Source organism: Glarea lozoyensis, assembly GCF_000409485.1.
Source record: "Glarea lozoyensis ATCC 20868 chromosome Unknown GLAREA7, whole genome shotgun sequence".
Classification (NCBI taxonomy): domain Eukaryota; kingdom Fungi; phylum Ascomycota; class Leotiomycetes; order Helotiales; family Helotiaceae; genus Glarea; species Glarea lozoyensis.
The window spans coordinates 1,644,925-1,668,068 of NW_007361002.1; the positions used below are offsets into that span (position 1 = coordinate 1,644,925).

General features: G+C 47.5%; 8 protein-coding genes across 8 annotated transcripts; 4 read left to right on the forward strand and 4 right to left on the reverse strand.

Moving 5' to 3' along the window:
• Positions 1-409: 409 nt before the first annotated feature.
• GLAREA_01715 (S-adenosyl-L-methionine-dependent methyltransferase) lies at positions 410-1,350 on the reverse strand (the record flags this gene model as incomplete). The annotated part of the gene is made up of 2 exons (XM_008088931.1): positions 410-1,283; positions 1,337-1,350. 2 exons carry the CDS (start codon positions 1,348-1,350, stop codon positions 410-412), a joined length of 888 nt encoding a protein of 295 aa, XP_008087122.1.
• A 327-nt stretch (positions 1,351-1,677) lies between these two features.
• Positions 1,678-2,208, forward strand: GLAREA_01716 (NAD(P)-binding Rossmann-fold containing protein; the record flags this gene model as incomplete). Its single annotated transcript, XM_008088932.1, has 2 exons — positions 1,678-1,771; positions 1,826-2,208. The coding sequence occupies 2 exons, from the start codon at positions 1,678-1,680 to the stop codon at positions 2,206-2,208; spliced, it is 477 nt and encodes a 158-aa protein (XP_008087123.1).
• A 1,639-nt stretch (positions 2,209-3,847) lies between these two features.
• Positions 3,848-4,391, forward strand: GLAREA_01717 (uncharacterized protein; the record flags this gene model as incomplete). Its single annotated transcript, XM_008088933.1, has 2 exons — positions 3,848-4,165; positions 4,227-4,391. 2 exons carry the CDS (start codon positions 3,848-3,850, stop codon positions 4,389-4,391), a joined length of 483 nt encoding a protein of 160 aa, XP_008087124.1.
• Positions 4,392-4,784: 393 nt separating this feature from the next.
• On the reverse strand, positions 4,785-7,184 carry GLAREA_01718 ((Trans)glycosidase; the record flags this gene model as incomplete). The annotated part of the gene is made up of 5 exons (XM_008088934.1): positions 4,785-5,194; positions 5,249-5,807; positions 5,856-5,914; positions 5,965-6,324; positions 6,374-7,184. 5 exons carry the CDS (start codon positions 7,182-7,184, stop codon positions 4,785-4,787), a joined length of 2,199 nt encoding a protein of 732 aa, XP_008087125.1.
• A 1,750-nt stretch (positions 7,185-8,934) lies between these two features.
• Positions 8,935-11,442, forward strand: GLAREA_01719 (uncharacterized protein; the record flags this gene model as incomplete). Its single annotated transcript, XM_008088935.1, has 1 exon — positions 8,935-11,442. One exon carries the CDS (start codon positions 8,935-8,937, stop codon positions 11,440-11,442), a length of 2,508 nt encoding a protein of 835 aa, XP_008087126.1.
• Positions 11,443-12,342: 900 nt separating this feature from the next.
• Positions 12,343-13,550, reverse strand: GLAREA_01720 (uncharacterized protein; the record flags this gene model as incomplete). Its single annotated transcript, XM_008088936.1, has 3 exons — positions 12,343-12,534; positions 12,582-13,144; positions 13,196-13,550. The coding sequence occupies 3 exons, from the start codon at positions 13,548-13,550 to the stop codon at positions 12,343-12,345; spliced, it is 1,110 nt and encodes a 369-aa protein (XP_008087127.1).
• Positions 13,551-14,045: 495 nt separating this feature from the next.
• On the forward strand, positions 14,046-16,052 carry GLAREA_01721 (uncharacterized protein; the record flags this gene model as incomplete). The annotated part of the gene is made up of 3 exons (XM_008088937.1): positions 14,046-14,111; positions 14,162-15,856; positions 15,912-16,052. The coding sequence occupies 3 exons, from the start codon at positions 14,046-14,048 to the stop codon at positions 16,050-16,052; spliced, it is 1,902 nt and encodes a 633-aa protein (XP_008087128.1).
• Positions 16,053-16,562: 510 nt separating this feature from the next.
• Positions 16,563-22,451, reverse strand: GLAREA_01722 (GTPase activation, GAP; the record flags this gene model as incomplete). Its single annotated transcript, XM_008088938.1, has 8 exons — positions 16,563-16,880; positions 16,929-17,047; positions 17,102-17,585; positions 18,473-18,571; positions 18,623-18,756; positions 18,806-22,159; positions 22,284-22,314; positions 22,374-22,451. The coding sequence occupies 8 exons, from the start codon at positions 22,449-22,451 to the stop codon at positions 16,563-16,565; spliced, it is 4,617 nt and encodes a 1,538-aa protein (XP_008087129.1).
• Between the last annotated feature and the right edge of the window lie 693 nt (positions 22,452-23,144).

Sequence of the window (23,144 nt, forward strand, 5' to 3'; positions counted from 1 at the left end):
GACGGGACGTGAGCGACGGCTTAGTCATGATACAGTTCAAAATTGTTTGGTGTAGAGGGGTTGTGGTTGTGATGGCAACGGTAAGCGGCTCTTCTATTCACCTGCACCAAATGGAAGGTCCACAAGGTCCAAAGTTCGGTAATAGGTACATGGCTACTGTGTAGCTCCCAGCTTAGAATCAAAACGGTGATATACTGGCTAGGGATCTGGGATGAAGGCGAAAGGAGAATAACTCATGCGGTTTACAGCGATAGTCCCGTATGGCTTGCCCGTGTTTGTAGTTGCGGGAAAGGTTCAAAGATGCCACAAACTAACTCGTGATCAAGGCCAGATGAGTTCCGTAACCAGAAAAGATGAGATGCACCTTGTGATCTATTACGAGGGCTGATCACTTGCTATCAACTACATCTTACTTTTTCCTCGCCAGCAATATAGCGCTTCCCCATTCGTTCTCCAGCTCAAATTCTCGCCATTTCTCCCCCATTGCCGCCCACTCTGGCTCGGATTCTCTCATTTTATCAAACATCTCGTCCACAATATCACCATCTCCTCCATCTTTTCTAGCTTTTCTCTCAGGATGATCTGCAGCCCAGTTGTGAAAAGAACTGAAAGTTCTAGCATACCCTTCCATCTCCCCAAGAGTCAACCTCTTATGCATCAACAGATCTCCAACACCACTTCTTTTGCCATTGGTTCCTGGCTCATACTCATACCTGGTGACCTCATCCCAATCGGTTTCTGGCGGAACAATATCTTTCAATTTGTCCCTCAGGATGTTCCGTCCGGGCTGTTCCCAATAAGGCCCCAAAGTGCTGTCGCCATAACAATACTCGTCCAATACTTTCGACGCCTTAGGGTAGTCTACAAAGGTATTATCCTTGTAGCCCCAAAACGCTAACGTCCCTCCTTTCCTGATCTTCTTTGCTAGTTCAGGCCAAACTTTCTTGTAATCAAACCAATGCGCAGCCTGCCCAGCGACAACCATGTCCAAACTTGAATCATCGACAAAATGCAAGTCTTCTGCAGAAGCTTCATGGAAAGAGACATTGGAAAAAGACGATGATGTCGACGCTTTGGCTTGTTTAATCATTGATGGTGAAGGGTCTGTACATATCACTCTTTTAAATGAGGGTGATAATTCGCGTGATATTAGACCATGGCCAGCACCTAAATCCAAAAGCGTCATGGACGGCCCCTGATGATACGAAAGCACCGTCTTGAACAACTGAGGTGGATAGCTCGGACGGAAGGTCGCGTAGGAGACAGCGTTAAAGCCTGCCTTACTATAGACCAGTTAAAGCTTGAGCATAGAATTGACAGCTAACATTGGACTTACCCGAAAGTTGCCATGGCCGCGATTCGCGTGCTTCTAGTCGTAGAAGCAAAACTATGTGTTTCCGAGCAACACGATTAATGTTTCTAATTGTTGAAGTACTCGGCTGTAATATTTTAAACGGCGCTGAATAGAAAACATGAGCTACTTAAGTACTCAAGTGATCTTGATTTATATATTGGGAAATGTGACGTCCTTCCAGCTTCAAGTGGACAGGGGGAAAATGCGATGTCGGGGATATCGTGCAAGAGGTTACCGAGGCCCGTTTGCTGATGATCAATCCACGCAGTGCAATTGTCCTTCCCCAACTTGAACATCGCCAACGTACTATGCAGGCTGTGAAAATGGCAACTGATGCAGCAGCAAAGACATTTTTTACCTCTTCGCACTTTGCCGTCGTTGGCGCATCTTCTGATCCTACCAAATTCGGCCATAAAAGTAAAACACCCCTCATTTCTCATATGGTTATCCAAGCCTGACACTTTGCAATAGTATTCACCTGGTACACCCACCATTCCCTCCCTGTAACTCCTATAAATCCATCTTCGGCTTCAATAAAAGCATTCCCTCCATACCCAGCCTTCGAGATCCAGGAATATGCTACATTACCCAATCTCTCTGCCTTGCCTAACCCCACAGACACATCTGTTTCCATAATCACGCCGCCAAAAGTAACGAAGAAGGTACTCGAGGAAGCGAAGAAGATGGGCATTCCAAGCGTATGGTTACAGCCAGGCACCTATGATGATGAGATACTGAAATATGCAATGACGGAGTTCAAGGCCGGGGTTGGAGGTGAGGGTGGTGGGGGAAGTGAAGGATGGTGTGTGCTGGTTGATGGGGAGCGGGCTGCCGGGAAGTCCTTAAAGCTCTGATGACTTAATTCTGTCAGTGGTCAGGAATTGAACACTAGGAACAAGAAGAAAACATCTGCCGACAAGTGTGTATCCCGCAGGGTATCACAGAATGACATCCCAATTCAGCGCGACTAATCTTTTCCATCACAGGATTACTAGATTCGAAATACAACTCTCTTCTTGGGGTCACGCAGTCTCTTGATATAGTGGTGAATATCTGGAGATATTACTATGAATATTTTGGAATGAATCTTACTACGCTGTCAGTTCCAAGATTTCCCAATAAACTCATCAGGACAATATAGGATTGACTGAAAATCCTCTTATCTGTTCATGCCCTTACAACTCGTTTGTTGCATCAACCGACAGTGTTTAACTAAATGATTTGATAAGGAGTGATCACCAATTCCTAAAATCGAATACAATTACCGTATGTGCAATATAATCCCAAAAGACTCGAAAAGCGTGACTCTAGAAGTCACATCAACGGCAAGAAGCCTACAGGTTAAAGTAAGTATCGAGAAACATCTCGGCGACGCTCTCTTGTTGACTCTGCCTGGAGTTTGCAGCGTTGTGACAACTTCGTACCTTCTTGATTGGTCCTGTAAACCAATATTGAACGAAAGATCGATAACTCATCTTCACCGACAGAAGCACTTCCTCCGTTACGGAGGTTTGTATAATTTATAAGAATGATTGATATCCAAGTAAAGACAACCAAGGATTCAGCACAAGATATGTAAAAACGGTCACACAATCTTAAGGTTGAGCTCGAGCGCAAGTATGTACAGCTGGTAGTAAGTTCCAATTTTGGAATCTCATATGTTATTAAGCATCTAATTGATAACTCAATGGTATTACCTGAAACCTGGCTCATAGGGTCATGAAACAAATGGGGTAGAATGACTGCGATAACAAAAAGCTGATTTGCCTTCAAAAGATCACATGACATCCCTCCTAATATACTTGCAGAAGACAAAATCAATAGCAGAAGCTTGTAAATATTCCATCAAACTTGAAGTATAATTTTAGAGCATGTAGTAGTCTCGATCTTTATAGTCTTGATAATAATAAAGATATTCAAGACACAGGTCTTCTTTGACGAAAATAATAGACGAACTTAGCGATATATGTAGTATTTTACTCAAATGATGGAATATACGAAATTTCTTCAATCGACTTAAGCAAATTTCGTGTTTCGACCGCCGCCTTTGGTCCCTAAGAGACATCCTATGAAATCTGTTAGTGGAAAGCGAAGAGCATTTGAAACTTATCACAGATACTTTAGCTTCCTCAACCTGGTGATTTACAGTTTAGATATCAATTTGTATTAAATCTCAATTCAAACTGATGCCAAATAATGAATCACTTTTCCACTGACAATTCCTTCATCTCACATTCAATCTCTTATTCAAGTTAGCTGTTGTAGGCCAGAAACATTACTCGCTAAGCTCAGGGGTTCGCTAACATTCAGGATTTGTGGCAGGTCTCAAACTTGACGTCATGGGGTCTTGTAGTACCCCGCGACTAATATTGATGTACAGTCTTGAATTGCCATCAGTACTAGGAGTTTTCTAATCGATATTAAGATCTTTCTTTCAAGCCATTTGTTTAGTTGTGGTAGATCTATAGCAAAAGCCATCACATATCCATCAACATGGGTAGTCCCGAGGCGCGGTCCGATCCGAAAGAACCAAAGAACGAGGAGGATACAGAAGAAGCAGCACAAAGCCGCAAGGAAAAAATTAACGCTCAAGCAGGTGAACTTATAGCCAAAGCTGAGGCTGCGCAAGAAGAAGCAAAGAAGCATTATGACCTTGCGGAAAAGGCACAGGATGCGAAAGAGAAGCAGAAGGAATTAGAGGAGGCGATGAAGAATGATAAGATTGCAAAAGCTGCGTCTAAAGCGGCTAAGAGGTTGCAGAGCGGACCTTGGCAGGGAGGAGCTATGGGTGTGGGAATTGGAGCTGGAATTGTAATGTCTTCTCTTACTTTCGACGTTCGTTCATGTATACCCGTGCTAATTATAGTGGTAGGGGACCGGGGTAGGAACAGCAGTCGGTACTATCGTGGGAGGCGTCACATCAATACCTACCACGCTTCTTGGAGGAATAATAGGTATAGGCACTGGTGCTGCCCATGGCCCGTGGTTCAAGATTGGGAAAGATGGGAAAAAGAAGAAATTAGCAAGGAAGAAGTGACTGATATGCAGATCAAGGCTGAGATGGAGGGATCTGATGAATGATAAATATGCGAAGAATAAGGGCGAGAGACTGCAGGAATGCCGACTTCAGACAAAAACGGAAATCGTATGACGCGAAAACCGAGGCTACACGTACACCACAACTGCTTCGAAAATAGAATTTACCAGCACCGAGACATCAGGTACGACGAAGAAAGATATTGTATCCAAATTTCGGCACGATATGACGTCGTGCTCTTACTTTCGGCTGGACGAAAGAAATCGAGCCTGAACTGTGGAAAATGTACAAGACTAACTGCTGCCTGACTGTTATTCATACGATTGGAGTGTTTGGATAACATCATCTCTCCGAATTCACGCTATTCAATATGTACAATAAAAGCGAGTCGACTTATGTAACAACAATGCTCCCGCTAAGTCTCAGATCCTTGCTGCTAGCACCGACTTCAACCTTGAAGTTCCCGGCTGGTAGAACCCACCTCTTCCCACTCGCATCCCAGTAGCTCAAGTCTTTCCTCCTTAACTCAAATTTGACAGTCGTGCTCGCTCCTCCAGCAACCAAGGTCTTCTGGAAACCTCTCAACTGTCGAACGGGCGTGCTAGGAGCAGAGGATGGAAATCCAAGATATAGTTGAGCCACCTCGGCACCACTCACAGCCCCGGAATTACTCAACGTCATCGTGACGGTAGCCACGATGTCGAAAAGTGACGATATGCCGCCCGGAACAATATTGCCTGTCGCAGGACCTGAAGTAGCCGTACTGGTAATCGCGAGCGACGAATAATTGAATGTGGTATAAGCTACACAAATCTTAAGTTAGACACGTTTATCTTATACCCAATTTCGGAACTTACAGAGACCAAACCCAAACTCAAACCTAGGAGCGATGTTATTCTTATCAAGATATCTGTAATCAATGAAAAGACCCTCCGAAAAGCTATCGGTTCCACTTTGGAGGTTGGTGCCATAATCTCTCTGCTGCTTGGCGATGGTGTAGGGTAATTTTCCACTTGGACTAGCGTCACCCCAGAGTATTTCAACCAATGCATTTCCACTCTCTTGACCAGGTAATCCGGCCCAAACTATGGCTTTGACATTACCTAAATCGACAAAGGACTCTAATATGATAGGTCCTACAGAATGAATGACAACGATTGTGTTTTTGTTGATAGCTGCTACTGCCTTTACAAGATCAGCTCCAGAGTGCCATGCTTCAAGATTGTTTCGGTCGCCCGCGTTGGTCTCGACTGTGATATAACCTTCGCCTGAATCTGCAGTTATAAATACGATTGCTATCTCGGCATTTTGGGCAGCTGAAGCACCAGCAGAGGTACTGTCGGAGGTTGACGTGGTAATTGTTGTCCCAGACTTTTTGGCTCGGGTGGTAATCGCGTCTGCGGGGCTAGAAAGATACTAGAACTGTCAGTAGATATAACTGGAACATAAGAATAGCAATAATACAGGCAATGACGCAGATCCCGAGCCCCAACCCATCGTAAGAGCACCAGTATTACAACCCACTACACAAAGGTCAAAATATAGACAAATGGGGTGAACAGGGGCGGTGTACTATCTACGCAAGAGTTGATTCCCTTAGGATTTGCAACTGCATGTGATCCTATGATAGCAATGCTCTTTGGCGCTTTTAATGGCAATACATTGGCCAAATTTTTGAGAAGAACAATTCCATCACGAGCGACTAATTTCGCGTTGGTAGCGCCGTTGCCTTGTACATTTGGGCCACCGTTATTGGTGTTCTGGTTGATGGCAGTCGCCGGATAACCAGAGTCTTGCTTCGTTAAGTACCAAGAAGCGAGGATACGAGTTACCATATCGTCTAGACGTCCCTGGGAGACCTGGCTGTTCTTGACTGCATTCCCAAGCATGTTATTTCCCCAAAGGACATTGAGGGTCCCGCCATATGAGGAACCTAAAACCCGGTTAATGACATTTCCGAATGGTGGAAGTAGGAGTGCTACCAGGCATGGTCATGTCCAAACCTGCGTTCGCAGAGTCTACTGTTGTATGTTGAGCATCCCAGTCTGTCACCACATAACCTTTGTAACCCAGCTCCTTCTTCAGGATCGCGTCCATCATCTGCTGACTTTCACACGCCCACTTACCGCCAACTTTATTGTACGAACACATGATAGATGCGACGTTGGCCCTGACTGCCTCTGCAAAAGGCCAAAGATACAACTCATGAAGGGTCCTGTCGTCGATGACCGAATTAACAGTATCTCTTTCCTTTTCCTGTTCATTTCCAATGTAATGCTTCGCGCAAGCCTGCGCTCCGCCTTCTTGAATACCACCAACGGTCTGTTCCATGGCAACACCACAGAGATATGGGTCGCTACCAAATCCTTCCCAGTTGCGCCCTCCATTTGGAATTTTCCCGAGAGGGCCAGCAACAGGTCCAAGAATCACATTGACCCCAAGAGCCTTTGACTGCTGGCCAATCCCCTTTCCACGATCCCTCATCAAAGCTCGATCCCAAGTGGAAGCTGCCTGGACGCCAGGTGGGAAAGCTGTGACACTTGATGCTCCTCTGACACCTAGAGGACCGTCTTGAAGACACAGTGAACGAAATCCGATGGAGGTCGCGGCACCAGTGTTGCCTGCACAAGGACCCTTTCCCCACCCAATGCCCGAGACAATTGCAAGCCTGTCATTCTGTGAGAGTTTTCCCAGAGCAGTTTTGGCTTTAGTGTATGCCGCGTCCCAATCAGCGGCGAATCCTTGAGCGGAAACAACGGCGGCGACCGTCAGGAAGAGAAACTGCTTACGCATGGTTGGGTGTTGGAAGAACGTAACAAGAACAGCTTTGACGCAAGAAACATTCCACGCAAGACCTACCTCCTCAGTGTATAAATCTTGGACTGTGAATTTCTCATAGCCCTCATGTGATGAGTTTCTCTTTTAGCCACCGGAGGCTAAGCGCGCCATTCCTATGGTCGACGGCCATATTTCTTGCTGTATGTCACGGCAGTGGACATCCTCCACACGAAGAAGGACAAGTACAACGGGATGGGAGCGATGATGCCGATCTGGACAGCTCCTGATGCGCAGAAATGGGCTTGAAATGAGGCTGAACGGCTTCTGTTTCTTGGAGACTGCGGGGAGATGAACTGCGGACCGATTGAGCCGACAAACCGGTAGATCTGGGCTTGATCAAAGATGAAGCTATTGGTCGTGAGCGAGGTCGTGATCTTCACGGCTCTCCGATCAGCATTCATGTCAATAAAAAAGTTGCGAAGTGCGTTCTTGGGGATGTACGAAGGGTCACCAGTGGTTTGTGACGAACAGGCGAGTTCAGGCAGCGCATGGTGATTGACGAGACAAGGAAATGGTAATGTACTCGAATAATTACTCCGAAGAAGAGAAAGTCGAATGACCTCGTGACGTGGTGTTGATGTGTAGGTACACTGTTAATTTTCCGCAGTGGATGGAACAACGCTGTGGTGGGGTGATGTCGAGGAGGGAGGAGCTGGCGTTGGAGCTCGAGGAGGTTGGCTTGAGCCCTTGATGCACGGACGGGTTTGCGGCAGGGCAACAGGGCCCAGAGAAAGCCTGTCTCTGCTCCAAGAGACCGGCATTGGCGACGTTTAAAGTGCACAAGAATGACGTGAAGGCTATCGGTGGATAAAAAGAAGGGAAATTGCCAACAGGAAAGAATAACGGGTTTGATATATTCACTAGACGTGCAATATTAGCTGAATTGTATTGTCGTCTGTTTTGACCGCGTCCCTTTCGGGCCTGTTGCGACGAGGGGGGGGGAAGTGGGCGGGAAACAACCTGGAATAAATAAACAGTCTGTGCGAGATCCTCAAGCCTCATCTGGGAACACTCTCGCTCTCGCTCTCGCTCTCGCTCTCTTCACTTATCTCATCCCTCGCCCTGCCCCTCACCTTCAATATGGCTTCTTCTTTTTTTCAAACGAAATCTGATTGTCGCAGTAATAGCGTTACACCTCGACTCACTCTCGCGCTATCGACCCGAATAACCTCTTCATAGCCTCGCCGTCTCACAATTGGTCTGCTTGAGACGCACAGCACCATCCGAATAGTTTTGTATCAGCAGAATGCGCTACGTCAAGTCCGCGACTTGTGAAACAACTTGCAATTTTTGAATCTTGAAATTCTGTTTCCGCCTTGCGACTACCGGCGCCCTCGATCTTCACCTCCTGCAAACATCAAATTTCTCAACCTCGATCACACTGCTCTGTACAGTTTTTCATGTCCCGTCAAATCAACGCCCTCGTCGACCATTGTTATTTTTGATTATAGTCGCCTATGAGATAAGGCTCGTCGTTCATGGGTCGATCCAGAGAAATCATCCTCGTTCGATTTCTCAGCATACAATAAAAGCTCTCATTTCAATCACACATCATCGCTTCATGGCCAGGATATCCCTTTTCGACAACCATTGCGGATCAGTCAATCCTAGTAAATTCAGTTGCGACTTGGATACGAAAACCAAACAAACATCAAACCATCGTCACGTCGTCAACAAAATACCTCTTCCCGTTATATAACTCATGATGGAGACTTCTGGAAATGCAAATCATGCATTTCGAGATACCGACCCTTCTCACAGATTTAACCCTCCGCAAGCCGCGCTTCCCAACCGACGCGCGCGACCGCCTCCAATGGATCTTTCATGTAGTGACGAGCCGGAAATTAGAGTGCCTTTGGCACCCAAAGGTTTGGATCGACGCGCATCTAAAGGCGGTTTACGGGGGATGTTTACAAGAACGAAGGCTCAGGCAGAGAAGAGCGCAGTCGTGCCTCTCAAGGAAGAAACCACTCAAAGCTCGCCATCGACGGCTAGCTCGAGGAGTTTGGCACTTTCCACTCAAACCACGGTAACTCCCTCCACCCCGGTCACGCCAGCTATACCAGTTCAGGCCCGACAGTCTCGCATTGCTATAAGATCAAAAAGTGTGAAAGACGTAGGGGATAAAAAGCCAGCAGCCAAATCAAGCTCCAAGTCATCAAATTCCACCTCTCGCACTCCCAAGCGAACATTGGCCTCGTGGGATCCTCCGCCTCTATTCCAAGCGTTTCCGCAAGCAATAAAACACGCCAGTTTGACAGCTTCGACTTTGTCAGCCGATGTGATACTACGGATGAGCAGTCATAAAAAGAGTAACGTCTTGGGAGACGATTTGACGCCTACTACCGAGGAGAACCGACCAGAACAGAATGCTGAAGTTAAGAAGACAGAAAAGACCAAAACTAAGCATAGGCGACAATTATCAGGGCCAAAAGCCGACTGGACTCGGAAGCTCTTCATTTTGGTTACATCCGGTTATCTGTTGCAATACGCCGGCGAGGGGAGCTTTGATCGATTACCTGAGAAAGTAATGCAATTGGGCACTGAATCTGTAGCGTTTGCAAGTGATGCTATCCCCGGAAAACACTGGGTGCTGCAGGTTTCTCAATCGCTAAATGCGGATGGAGCGCCATCTTCTGACTCGAGATCTCTTCTATCGCGTCTTGCCTTTCGAGGCGCCGATTACAGAAGATCGGCTACTAGTTTGTTGATGATCATGGGCAGTGGCGAGGACATGGAGTCGTGGATAACGGTTATACGCCGAGAAATTGAAGCACTCGGTGGCAAGAAGCACGTCTCGGAGACTGGGAAGCCAAAGCCAGAACGTGACAACGATATTATGCAACTCAGGACCCAACCAAGCCATCGGTATCTGATCCAACGAGAACCTGAGCAGGTGCCGCCGCCCGTGTCGCGGCAGGATGATGACTCGCTCCGGCTTGCGGCAGAAGGGCGTACTCATGTTCTACGCGATACCAATACTATGAAAACGCCAAATTCAGCAACAAACAGTCTAGATGGACGACATCTGGAGACTCTCAGAAATAGTACCAACCGATCGTCATACATGAGTTCAGGACAGCGCACGCTCATAACATCGGATAATTCATCAGCATCTACATCACCGACGAGAGAAAGCTACTCAACTATAGATGATGTCTCACCAAAGCACTCCGTCGAAAATCAGCGAATGGGGCAAAATGGATTAGATACAATCGAACGTAGGAAGTCGATGCAGACGGTGTCTAATCCCACACTCGAAGCAAATACTTCAACCAACCCCCGTCCTCATTCTACGTACAGCATACTTGCAACCTCACCCGCACCACAGAACTTTAGTGTACCAAGCTCTTCGAGCAGGCGATTCTCTACCACATCTAGAGGCCTGTCTCATAAACCGCAGGTTACAGATACGTTGGATGTTCCTGACATCGTTATGAGCACATACGACTCAGCAGACATCCAATCAAAACCTCTACCCGAGTTTCCTCACCAGAACAGACGCTCGTCTTCTTCTGCTATCGAGCGCGTACCAATATATGACTCTCTCTCCAAGGCGACGAAAAGCCATGGCCATGAGTCGTTCACAGAATCTGCAGCTTCACAGGGCTTGGCGGATCATGAACTAACATCAACGCCATACAGTTCGCGTTCTGATGACCAACTTGGAGAATTCCACTTTCCGCAGCGATACTCAGTTGCGCCAAAAGCCGCCGAAACTTCTATTGGCCATTGGGCACACACGGCACTTCCAGCGTTCTCCTTTCCAGCTCCTCTTCCGGCATCACCAATTGCGCAGCTTCCGACCTACATTCCTATCGAACACGGGACTTCAGATAGACCTCCGATATCTTTCTCCAAACAGCTTCGCCGCCCAATGAGCATGCAAATCCGGGCGGAATCCCATTCGAAATCGTTTGTGTCGGCTTCATATACATTCGGAGGTCGGGCGTCCAAGTCATTGCCTCTACCAGCAGGCGACGCAAAATATCCAAAAAGAAATAATACCGTCTCTCACGATCAACCCTTTGCTCTTCCCCCCATCCACCGTCCTCGGTCAGAAGACAACAAGAAACTTGGGGCCAGGAAGAGCATGCCACTACTCGCTAGTGGGCCACCTCCAGCCCCTCCACCAAAACGTTCGCTTCCACCTCTACCTCCACCCCAAAACTCACCACTTTCGGAACCTTCCCAGAACGGGTTGCAAATGTGATCTATCGGCCTGATTTTATATCGATACCTGCTATTACAGCAAATTTCCTTGTTAGAGACGTATCTTGTGTCTATCTCAGAGTACCTGCGATTGCATTGTGCTTGACGTCTAATACCCATGTATTAATGAATTAAAAGATACACAACCACAGCGAGCGATCGCATGCGAGAGGAGTTGCCGCGTCTTGGAGTCCGGATGTTGCACACCATGCGAGAAAAATGAGATTATGTTGATTTACGGATGTGGTTATGAAGGATGGATACCATACTTTCTCTTTTCTTTTCTTTTAAACTGTTAAAAGTATTTCGGTTGTTATATTAATGTAGATATATAGGAGTGTTAGAGCAGTCGTAGTGAGATGATAGCTACTTTGTTCATATAACTCATTTGCAGATATTGGTCGAATTGCTTTTTGCTTTTGCTGAAGGACCTGTCGGTCTTGGTGGTGGGCGAGCGGAAGAGTGGAGGACCATACTGAATGTAAGAGTAAACCCAAAAAAATTCAAAAATCAAATACCATTTGGTTTTAGAATAATGATGGAATTTATGAAGCGGGTTAAAACAATTAGTCAGCTCTGGTCATGGGGGTAATTTCAGTGAGGCAAAGACTGGTGCGATTTATTTGTTGAGAAAACAAGTTTAATTTTACATTAGTGCTCAACAGTAAATATACCGTACAGAGCGCAATAGCTTCGGAAGATTCTAGATGTGAGGCACTTTATTCTTCATTTTCTATAGTACAACCCCGGGCAGCCAGAAGCCATCAACTCTTTTTTATCTACCATGCGCCGAGGTGAAACTAAATTCCTTCCGCATGTCTCAAGTACTAACAGAAAATACCGCAATGAATCGAGATAACCAGGAGAGAAATATCAAATAATACAATGGGTATCTCCGCATCTAATCTTTATCGTCAAAGACTTCTTCTACTCGGGGAGCGAGGTTTCGTTGTTGGGTAGAGCCCGTGGAAATTTGAGGAGCAGCACCTGTAGTAGTAGCGGAGGCTGGAGCGGGTTGACCTGTCATTGCTGCCATAGTTGCGCCCGCGCTCGCAGATCCAGTAGCCCTCGACTTCTTCTTTTTCTTCTTCTCCTAGTGGGACGTTAGTACGCTTAGAGGGACTAGGGAATCGAACATACCTCTTGCCAACCCCAAAGTGGTCTAAAACTATCGAAGAATCCCACGTCCTCGAACAAATTCGGGTAGAGCCATAATCCAGGTGGGGTAACAAACATCGTAATTGCGAAAAGTATAAGCCGGAAGATGGCCATGACAAAGAATAATCCGATCAAACCGAGCATACCCATACTCAAATACCACACTCCGAGACGCATCTTCATTGGCCAAAGAGGGAACAGAACGATAGCAAATATGACTGCCAAGGCGCCGACCGCATATAGTTTTTGCTTGATTTGCGACCCTTCCCATAGCCAGACAAAATGGAGGTCTTCTCGACATTCTTGTTGTTGCTCAATTTTCACGGTCCACAACCCCTTAACTCGCTTTGTCTTGTGTGCTCCCGGGGCATGATCGTGTCCTTCGTGAGGATCAACCTTGGATACTCGAAGGGCGAGGAGAGACATGGGGAGCAATTTGAAGCAGTTCTCAAGAGATGGTCTATCTGTGATTTCTGGGAGTAGCGGGTTCTTACTCCGGGCTTTGGTGTACGCTGGCGATTGAAGCGCTCGAAGTGCACGTTTGACTGTGACACACTTAGAAAGATTACAAAAAGAGCTGTCAAATCAAGGCTTACCCTTGAACATGTCTTTTCTCTGCCCGTTCAAAATACACGTTCGTACTTTTAGATCCTGACTCTTGAGAAACGAAGCGACGGCGAGCGCCTCCGGACTGGGTGGGCCTGGAGTAATGGGCTGCTGTTCTTGTTGCGCCTGCTGCTGTCCGCCTTGTGCAGCTTGCTGCTGAGCAGCCTGTTGTTGGGCCCTCGCCTGCGCCTTCAATTTCTCAACGAATTCGGGGACCGTCATGCCATTTTTCTGCGCATCGATTGCTAATTGTCGCTGCATCGCAGCAATTTGCTCTGGTGTAGGTTGCTGTCCCGGCTGTATACCAAAAGGGTTCTGCCCTTGCGGGGGTTGTTGGCTCGCCATGTTGCCGCCGAGTGTTTATGAAGACAGTGGGATCGTGAGGAGAGGTCTTTGATGCGAGGTGGTGGATTGGTGAAATGTGTCTTTGGAAATTGTCGTGGATGAAATGCTGAAGGAAACGTGTCCGACCACCACCGATTACTTTAGGCCCCTGCAAATGACGGTGCACCCACACCCACTAAGGCACGTGCGAGGTGTGGTTCGACGCCTCAGTGTGGCGCTTCGGCGTTAAGAGGCGAGCCCCAGTTGCGCTAAAAGAAGTCAGGTTCCTTGACCTCAACGTCCACTGTATGGGCACAACGAGTAATTCGCTATATATGCGTATTCGAATATCAATCAACTGGAGGCGGTTCAGCTGGCCTCTAAAGACGACAACTAGACGCTAGCTGTCTTGCTACTAACCGTAGGGGCGAGGTTGTGGTGATATTGTGATACCATACTCGTCCGAGATATCCGATGGCCCTTTCTACGTATCAACAGTGAGCGTGGGTAGCGGAAATGACTGAGAACTACTCTCCAAGTCCTGGGGCAAATCAAGACTCTGTTCATAGCATAGCATTTCTGGTATGAAATGTCCCTATCAAATTCATCACGTTTCCCGCTAATTCCCAAAGTCCCAAAGAGATTTAGGGCTTGCAGTTCCGGTGAATTTTGTTTCTTCGCCTCTTGTATCGCTATCCGCTGCCTGCTTTCCTTTCAACAGGTTTGAAGATGCAGATTCTGCTGATTGCATCTCCAATCTGTTAGCCGTTGGATTCCGGCGGTTTGCAATTGACTTGTATTGGGACCAGGCAAGAAAGGTGTGGTCTTTCTGTCCAGCCGCGGTACCCACGTCAACTTCCCCCGCCAGTTCTGTTCTGGGAGGTACACAGGCTAGTCAAAGCCCTCAAAGTACTACCGCAAGCCTTACTAGTGTCTCAACTGCTGCGACAAGTCCAACTCTCCAAAAAAGACAGGATGGAGAAGACTCTTCTCAAACTCCAACAACTTCTAGTGCGCCGGTTACATCAGACTTGAGCTCCGTCACAGGGACCTCCACCGGTTCTGGAGAAACTCAACCAACCGCCACAGACTCTATTGAGGACTCAGATGCTTCGCTCATTTCAATTGGACCTTATAGCTGTACCACTTCAATCAATCTCTCTACGCTCATCACGCAATTAAGGGACTATTTCATCCAGACTGATGATACCATCAATGCTAGTTTGTTGTACTTCTATATAAACGTACATGCAGCAGCTCCCACAGCAAACCCGCTTTCCAGCCCACCTTCATCCACAAGCTTACCAAGTCAAGAAGTGTTGATTGGGAATCTTTTTGGTCAAAGCCTATCTGACTACATTTATACACCTACGGATTTGGCTGCAAACCGAAGAAATGTCAACGGATCATGGCTTACGGTTGCTGAGCGGTACCGACCTGCCGAAGAATTCTATACCGTCACGTTGAACGAGTTTGATCAGGCATCTACCAAAGACGGGTGGCCTTCCGAGAGCTACATCGAATTCTCCCGGAGAAAAAGGCTTCTCCTTGGATGGGGAAGTATTGATCCCCAACTGACAAGATACAATTTCAGTGGAGATGCTTCCAATATTTTCCCGCAGAACTTCATCACGAAGCCCGTTAATGTCACGACATCATCCACTGGTCAAGTGACTTCAGGCTGCTTCATCCGTCCAAACACAGAAAACATTCAAGTCGCAGCTGTGAACACCTCGTGGGCTACTGCATCGGTGTCTGACTTTCCCAGCCCGTCAGGTTCAGATCTCGCACCTGTTTTGAGTCTAACCTCAAATCTAACAGCCTGTGGCATTTCTCCAGTTCTGAACAGCACTTTACTCAACGTGACGGCCCGGCAAGATTTTCGACCCTATCAATCTTTTGCATATGCATCCATCTGGTCGTGGGCATCCTCAGAACCGCAAAGTCATAACTCTTCGAACTATCGCTGTGCCTTAACATCCACTTCTCGCCAGGGACGCTGGATTGTAGCAGACTGCCGTGGAGACTACTACGCAGCTTGTCGAGCATCTAGGCAACCGTATAATTGGACTACATCTTCACGAACTGTTTCATATGAATCTGCAGAAGACGCCTGTCCTTCAGACTTTGAATTTGCGGCTCCGAGGACGGCATTGGAGAACAGCTTCTTGACCCAGGCAATGGTAGTCGGTAACAAAGCGAATACTTGGGTTGATTTCAACGCGATTGATCGACAAGATTGCTGGGTTATGGGTGGTGCAGATGCGACTTGTCCATATAAGCTGGCGAGTTGGGATCAGGATTATACCCGACGACGTGCTATCCTGGTATGTAGCGGGCCAAAAACCGCGAGACTGACTCGCTCTGCTAACAAGAAACTAGGTACCAACTGTGGCCGCATGTATAACGTTACTCGTCACCGCTTTAACAATTTTCGTAAAAGCAGCTGGTAATCGAAAAACCAGGAAACGAACAAGAAAGAGAGCGGTAAACGGGTTTGTTTACGAAGGAGTTCCTTCCTAATTATGTAAAATATTTTCTTGTCGATATTATGTCTTTTCCCTGGATATATATTCTAGCACTGGTTGAAGCTGGAAGACTATTGTACTGTTTTAGGATATGTATATATAACATGGTGGTTGTAGGCTAGGAGGATCATGGGGATGGGGTATATTATACGAGAGCACGAGAACTAATCACAGATATTTATGATTACCTGAGTCTGTGGATGCCGTATGAACTCTGCAGAATATGCTAATTCATTTGTAATCATGCATTATTGACCAGGAATCCGACTTCCAGTCTAGCGTCGTAAGGTGCTTAGGGAAAGTGCATACGAGATTAAAGGCAACGCTGTTAAGTATATCTAAAATATCAACGCATCAATCCAGTGTTTAACTTGCAACTCAAGATAACACGACACCAGTACTGCTCTGCTCTGTATGATTTCCCCAAGTTCTTCGCAAGAGACACAGCGTATCAGAGATCGACATACTACCACCTCACAGCCCACATCCTCTCCTTCTACCCCTCTCACAAATGGCTACCCAACTCCGCAAGCTCTCGTCGTAACGCCATTCTCTCATACCTATCAATATCCCCCAAGTAGCCACCCCGCTTTCCATTGATGACCGGGAAGTAATCATGAATCTCACTTCTCCATCTCCCTATCATGCTTCTCGGCTTCTCAATCACTACTGCTGAGCTTTTCTTCCGCTTGACTCTCTTTTCCTTCGGGGGCCCGAACAATCGATATCTGTCCTCACCGTCGAGATATTCATCTATCGGCGGCTCCTTGGCCTTGCGCTTTTTGGGTGCCCGACGGGTAACAACAAACGCTCCCGCCAATGGCTTGCAAAGATTAGACTCAGGTTACAAGACAGGAGTGGGAAGACCTACATCGGATGGTACGTTCTCGCACGCTTCATGTTGTTTAGCAAGTTCAGCTTTCCTAATTCGAGCAAGTTCCCTGGCTGTCAACGGTGGAGGAAAGGACTGCAACTTGGTATTGAGGTCCGCTACAATTGCTCGTAATCATTCAAAAACAGAGAGTTGTGAAGGAAGGAACATACCCCGAGAGTTTCCTTTAACAAACTCAGGACTCTTTTGCACCTGCTGCTGTGTTTCTAACCAGGTGATCTCCCGCAACAATGCTTCTTTCTGCCTCGCAATCAAAGGTCGTTCTCTTTCACTTGCTCCAAACTCTGCGTCGACTATGATGCTTAACTCTCGCCTCAGAGTCTCCAATTGGCCATCTCCATGTCTCGAGGAGGGAGCAGTCACTTCACCTTCTTTCTCAGCCACTAACCGCTTCAACTCCTCACTTTTCGAGTCCCCGGTGGAAAACAATTCTTCTCCAAACACACTATCAATGTCATGGGATTGACATGCGGAGTTGTTGGGTTTAGAATCCCCCTGCTTTGGACCCAGGAGATTTGGTTTCGAAGGTGAAGCATTATTTCTCTCGGTAGTATCAGCCGGGCATTTTAGCTGCGCACTTAAGCATTCCTTGCGTAAGAAGTTACGAAGATCTTTCGGCCTAGACATTCTTTGTGCCTATATCATGTCAGCTGGTCAAGTGTTTAGATCAGAACAGACAATAGTGAGTGAATGGCGATAGAGATGTAGTTAAATCGTTCTTGGATCCATTCAAATGAATCATTCGAGCAGAAGTTTCTTGTCCTGTTGAAGTTCAATGCAGGAAGCGGGACTTGAGCTCTCGCATTGAATTGCTTGTAGATCATCAGGTTGCCGTCCTCAAATCTCACCTTCTCACAAATGATTAAAGCGGAATTGGGTGTGCAAGCAAGGAGTTCATGACATAGGGGCAGCAATGTGAAGAGGTACGTGAATGGACTATATTTTATCATCATCACATGACACAGATGCCTACTGGCAAAGCATGCCGTCAATTTCATGAAGTGTGAGTAAAAGTCTTATGGACTGTAACAATGTTAAATATGCAAATATACTTGCTCTGGCCTTTCGAAGATCCACATGATCCTCACCTGGCGCACGAGGCCCTGGTACACCTATAACGTTGAGCACGCCTCTCCCCCTCCATGAGCCTGTACACAGCATGACTACCAACAGCCACTCACTCAGCACCATGACGAACGGTGTACGAAAAAACTCCGTCCCCAGGAATCGAAATGCCAAGAAACGAATCAATGGATATCAATTCAAACAAGAACATGTAAAACGCATAATTCTGGGCTACCTCACTGGCAGGCAAAATGATCAAAGTAACGCCAGCAAATGATAAAAAATCCATCAAACCCAAATATCGCTGATCCAAAACAACGCCTGCCAACTTCCAAGCAAGATGAGAGAAGAATATACACTTCTGAAGGGGAATTTAAGTTAGATATTTATATCGTACCAGGAGGAGTCATTCAAGCATTTATAAAGATATCATGGGTATGCTCAATGACAAACTGTACGGCACTATTCTTTGCATGCATGTCCGTCATTTCTCGCTCCAAGCTGTGGTCTCGCATAATGGTAGGTGCAAAGACCACGGCAAGATTTTTAGGTGTCATCTAGATACTGTTAGCGAGGGCCAAATTACATAAACTCTAGGTAGACCATACCAAATTTTCGGTATGTCTTTGTGCCACACGGGCTAAGTGGAAGATCAAAAATTCAAGACAATCTCGATGCTTCGCTGGAAGCATGTTGAAGGTTCTCCGAAGATGGACACATCGTTCTTGGTCATCCTCGATTGCTGAGAACACGTTAGCCATTGACCGACAGCAGGACAGCATTTGACTTACAAGTTGACTCAAGTATGCGATCATATACATCGAAGGTCAACAGTGGTACTGGCAATTTTCGGAAATATTGCTTCAAAACGCTTGTGACGGCAGTGATGTCCAATGAATAATCCGAGATATCGTAATCATTTGATCTCTCGAATCCCTCCTGAATAATCTTGACTTGACCACTTCCGCCGGTCTTTCTGTAAATGCCCTCAATGTCCATTCCGCGAAGCTCAACCTCTTCAATACATCGAGTGACTACACTCGGAATTTGTACTCGCTCGTAGTCAGCTCTTTCGACCAAATCAGATCCGAAAAGGATCGAAGGATCTGCAGCAGCTGGGAAGCTGCCGTTAGTCATGGACTTTGGTATGTTGGCTTTGTTGAACAACCCAAAACCCTTTCTTGACGGATCATTAGAGACCGATCTAGGGAGACTCCCGGATGACATCTGTGCTGCAGATTCGACTGGCGCGACGGTCATATTGTAGGGCATCCCGATACTGTCTCCTGTCTGACCTGTCCATTGCGGATTTCTTTCATTTCGTTCTTGTTGAACCGAGGCAAAAGCACCCTTAAATCCTTTGGTAACACCTTTTGCAACAGTCTGGCCGCCCTTCTTCCAATTGAATTTCTTTGCCTGACCTTTGCGAATATTAATAACATGGGGCGCAGAGAGGACTGTGGCTGGCTCCATGCTTGGGTCTTGCTCCATTGCCTGCGGATAACTACTGACTGAACTGCCGAAGACAGTTGTGCTGCTCGTGGAGGGACGTAAGCTCGCATCATCCATCTGTATAGAAACGTTTGATTTGTCCTTGGTGTGGTGAGTGTAGATTCCCAAGCCATTTGGCGGGGGCCGAGGGCTTTCAACGACATTTCCGCTCTGTGCCCTGAACCTTTCTTGGATTTGATGAGTCATTTCATTGTTCATGTCGGCAAGCTGCGCATTTTTAGAAGACAATTGCTCGAACTCTACCCGAGCCCTATCTCGGTTGGCCATGATTTGATTCGTTTCCTCAAGGAGCTCATTGCGTTGTTCAAAGAGAGCTTCTACTTCACCAGACATGCTCTGCTTCAAACGATCAATCTTTTGCACGAAATCCTTAACTGCAGAATCCTCCAATTCTGCGATATCCATGGGTTGTTTCGAATCTTTGGCTTTCTCTACATACCCAGCTAGGACCTCAAGTTGCTTGATCATGATCTCCGTTTGAGAATCTAGCACTGACACAGTCTTCCTCCTTTCTATTAACTTCTTGTTCAGTGTCTTGAGATCCTTTTCGCTTGCAAACTGCCGTTCGAGTTCGGCTACACGTTGTTCGGAGTTGCGTAACTGTCTGCGAAGTAGTGCCGGGTCATCCCCGGACATTGGCGAATTGACAATAGATATAGGACTACTGATCTCTTTGGCAGTGCCATCTTCCAGTATGGGAGTTTTGGGCCAGCGTGGTGAGGCGACCGTGCGCGCTGTAGTCTCGCTGACACTCCTACCATGGCCGTGGCGACCTGACGAGCTTGCTTCACTGCCATTCCGCCCATGACGTACGGCATTGGAGACACGACGTAGTATTGACTGTGAACTTTCATCTGTTCCTCCAAGTATCCGCGCCATGTCCTCTTCCATGGTAAAGTCACCCCCAGCACTCCATCGCGGCAACTTGGGCGATGGTGGGCGGACGCCGTTCGATGATGTCGCGAGGTCCTTTGGTGGAAGGGAGCTAACTGGAGGAGGAACTGGAGGTGCTCTTGGAGCCATATAGCTTTCGCTGAGCTTCTGTTGTGGCGCAGAAGGGCGCGTGGGTGCACGACTAGGTGGTGCAAGATCTGTCTCGATAGGGGGCTGGATTGAGGAAGGACCTGAGATATTCTTACCATTGACTGTCGGCGTAAGGCCGGAGGCATCGGAAGAATCTGTTGAGGGAGACGTCTCAGTGCCGGACGAGGAACTCATGGAACTCATGGTGGCCTTGACTGCGCCTGGCGCTATTTCTTTTCGTGCAATCGACTTGGAGCCCGAAGAGTCCTGTCTAGACACTCGCGGGGACGACTCGTTGGATGAGTCCATGGAGGGTCTCGAGACCGCTTCATCTCGTGTGCGCGAGTCCTGCGAAGAGCGGGAGGTGCCAACCTTATCGGCGCCGAAAGCTGACTTTTGTAGATCTGTTTTGATCATGCTTATTGTATGGTCTTTCGGCAGTGACATGCTAATGGACGTATCTCTAGACAAAGTCTCGAATTCTGATTGAGAATCACTTCTCGGAGTGATTTTCTTCCCCTTCGGCACATCCCCTAGTCTGAACTTCTCGTTCGAAGACTGGCTCTTTGATGTTCCAATCTTGGGCGAGCTGGCGTGCTGTTTGCGAACATCATCGCTTCCTATTGAGGGGGAACCCTTTGCAGATGAGATTTTGCCTCCGGCTTGAGCTTTCCTGATGTTATCTTTGATAGCTGTCTCGTCCGCTGATGGCTGTCTTCCCTTTTCCTGAAAAGCGATGTGGGGGGTCGAAGCTGCTGAATTGATTTCAGATTGCCTACGACTTTCAATCGAAGGACGACCGCTACTTCTTGGAACATTGAAATAGTCCTTATCTGACCTTTCCTTGTTTCTCTTCGCTTGATCTACCAATGTCTCGGAGGTCGATCGCGGGGTTACTGTTGGGGCCGGACTAGGGTCTAATGCCAATGGTATGAAAAAGCCTTCTCCATCTGCGCCATTTATGTCGGATGCCTGAGAAATGGCAGAATGTCTGTTATTGCGGTACGTAGTTGTTGGCAGCGTGAGGCCATCCTTTGTAGGGCCATCGCTGGAGGTGCGTTCGTTCGATCGATCGCGTGGCCGGCGCGAACTGCTTCGCGATGAGGAATCCCCTTGGTACTGCTGTCGTGGCCGAGGAGAAAGTTCCGTGGGCGTATCGTTGTCAATAGAGCCTGGCGACTCTCGGTCTGGTGTAAATGCGCTTTGTAGGATGGCATTGGGAGGAAGAGCAGGCAGAGACTTGTCGACAAGCATTGGCGACTGATCTTCTTTTTTGAGTTTCGCATTGGCTGCTGCCCTCGATTTTTTCCTCCGCCGTGCCATGAGTGACTCGTGACAGCTCATGCAGAATATCCCCTGTGATGTTCGTGCGTATCGAAGATTTTCAATTTTACGTTTGCAATTCCTACACCTGAAGCATGTTGCGCAAAATGCCTGGTCTCCTGTAAGGATAGCCAAATCTTCGATCTTGTTCCCGCAAGCACTACAGCTATATGTGCAATTGTTACAGATCAAGGAGCCGTCACCAAGTAACAATAGATTTGCGTCGGAATCGAGCAGGGTGCCGCAGGTGTTGCACCGAAAGCAGTTTAGATGCCATCTGTTACCAGCTGTAGTGAATTAGCTGTGCTCTTCTTGGGGACGGCAGGAGGAAGATGTGTTCTGGCCTCCATCGGATATGCACCAGAACAGGCGTGCTCAGCTGGCCGACAGCAGAATATGATCTTCACTTACCAAGTTCAAAGGCTTTTCCTTCCTCCAGAATCTAGCACTCATGTCAGCCGCCCGTCTGCCAAACATACACCATCCGTCTGAGGAACGTACGTCTCCACAACCTTTGCACGGGTATGCCACATCATCGCCATCCATAGGAGAATCCAAATAATCGGCCGGCGATTCCATGTTGGGCTGTAATCAAGTCGTTCGTGGCGACTCCTTGTTCTCCTAATTGCGTTGCCTCGTCCACCTCAAAGTTTCGGCCCGTTGATGGGATTGCTAGATCATGGATGGAAGAGAGATGCGATCTCTCGTTGTGTATCGTGTGTCGAGCGTCGTTTAGAGTTGAGGACGAAACGCACGGTTGGAGAATTGAATACGCAGGGCAAGATACAGGGTTGTTGGTTTGCTCGGAGGGTTCCTCGACGATCGCGAATGGGGCCAGCACCAGCTCTGAGATTTGTCGACGCAACGTCTGCGACCGAGGTTGAGGGAGGGCGAACAACGTCGCAATAGAGGAGAGTAAGGATATATCGTGAATCCGCACAATGGCGACGGCGTCGACGCGGGTAGTGGTCTTGGGTGGAGGGTTTGGTGACCGATGAAAATATTGTCGAGTTCGTTGAACCGCAGGTGCAAGAGGCTGAGGTGAGGTGGTTATTCGCACACTAGTTGTCCTGTGTCTGCCGTAGGGGCCGCATTCCACGACGACGTATGAGTACGCCGTGCGGTTGTGTGAAGGACAGCCACGCCACGGTCAATGGCTTGCAGTGACTTGCAATGGAGTCTTCCACGGAGGCCCGATTCTCAAACACCCAGATGCGGTAGAAATGTGCTATGTTTGGTCGGTACGCTCCGCAATAGACGTTGCACACTATG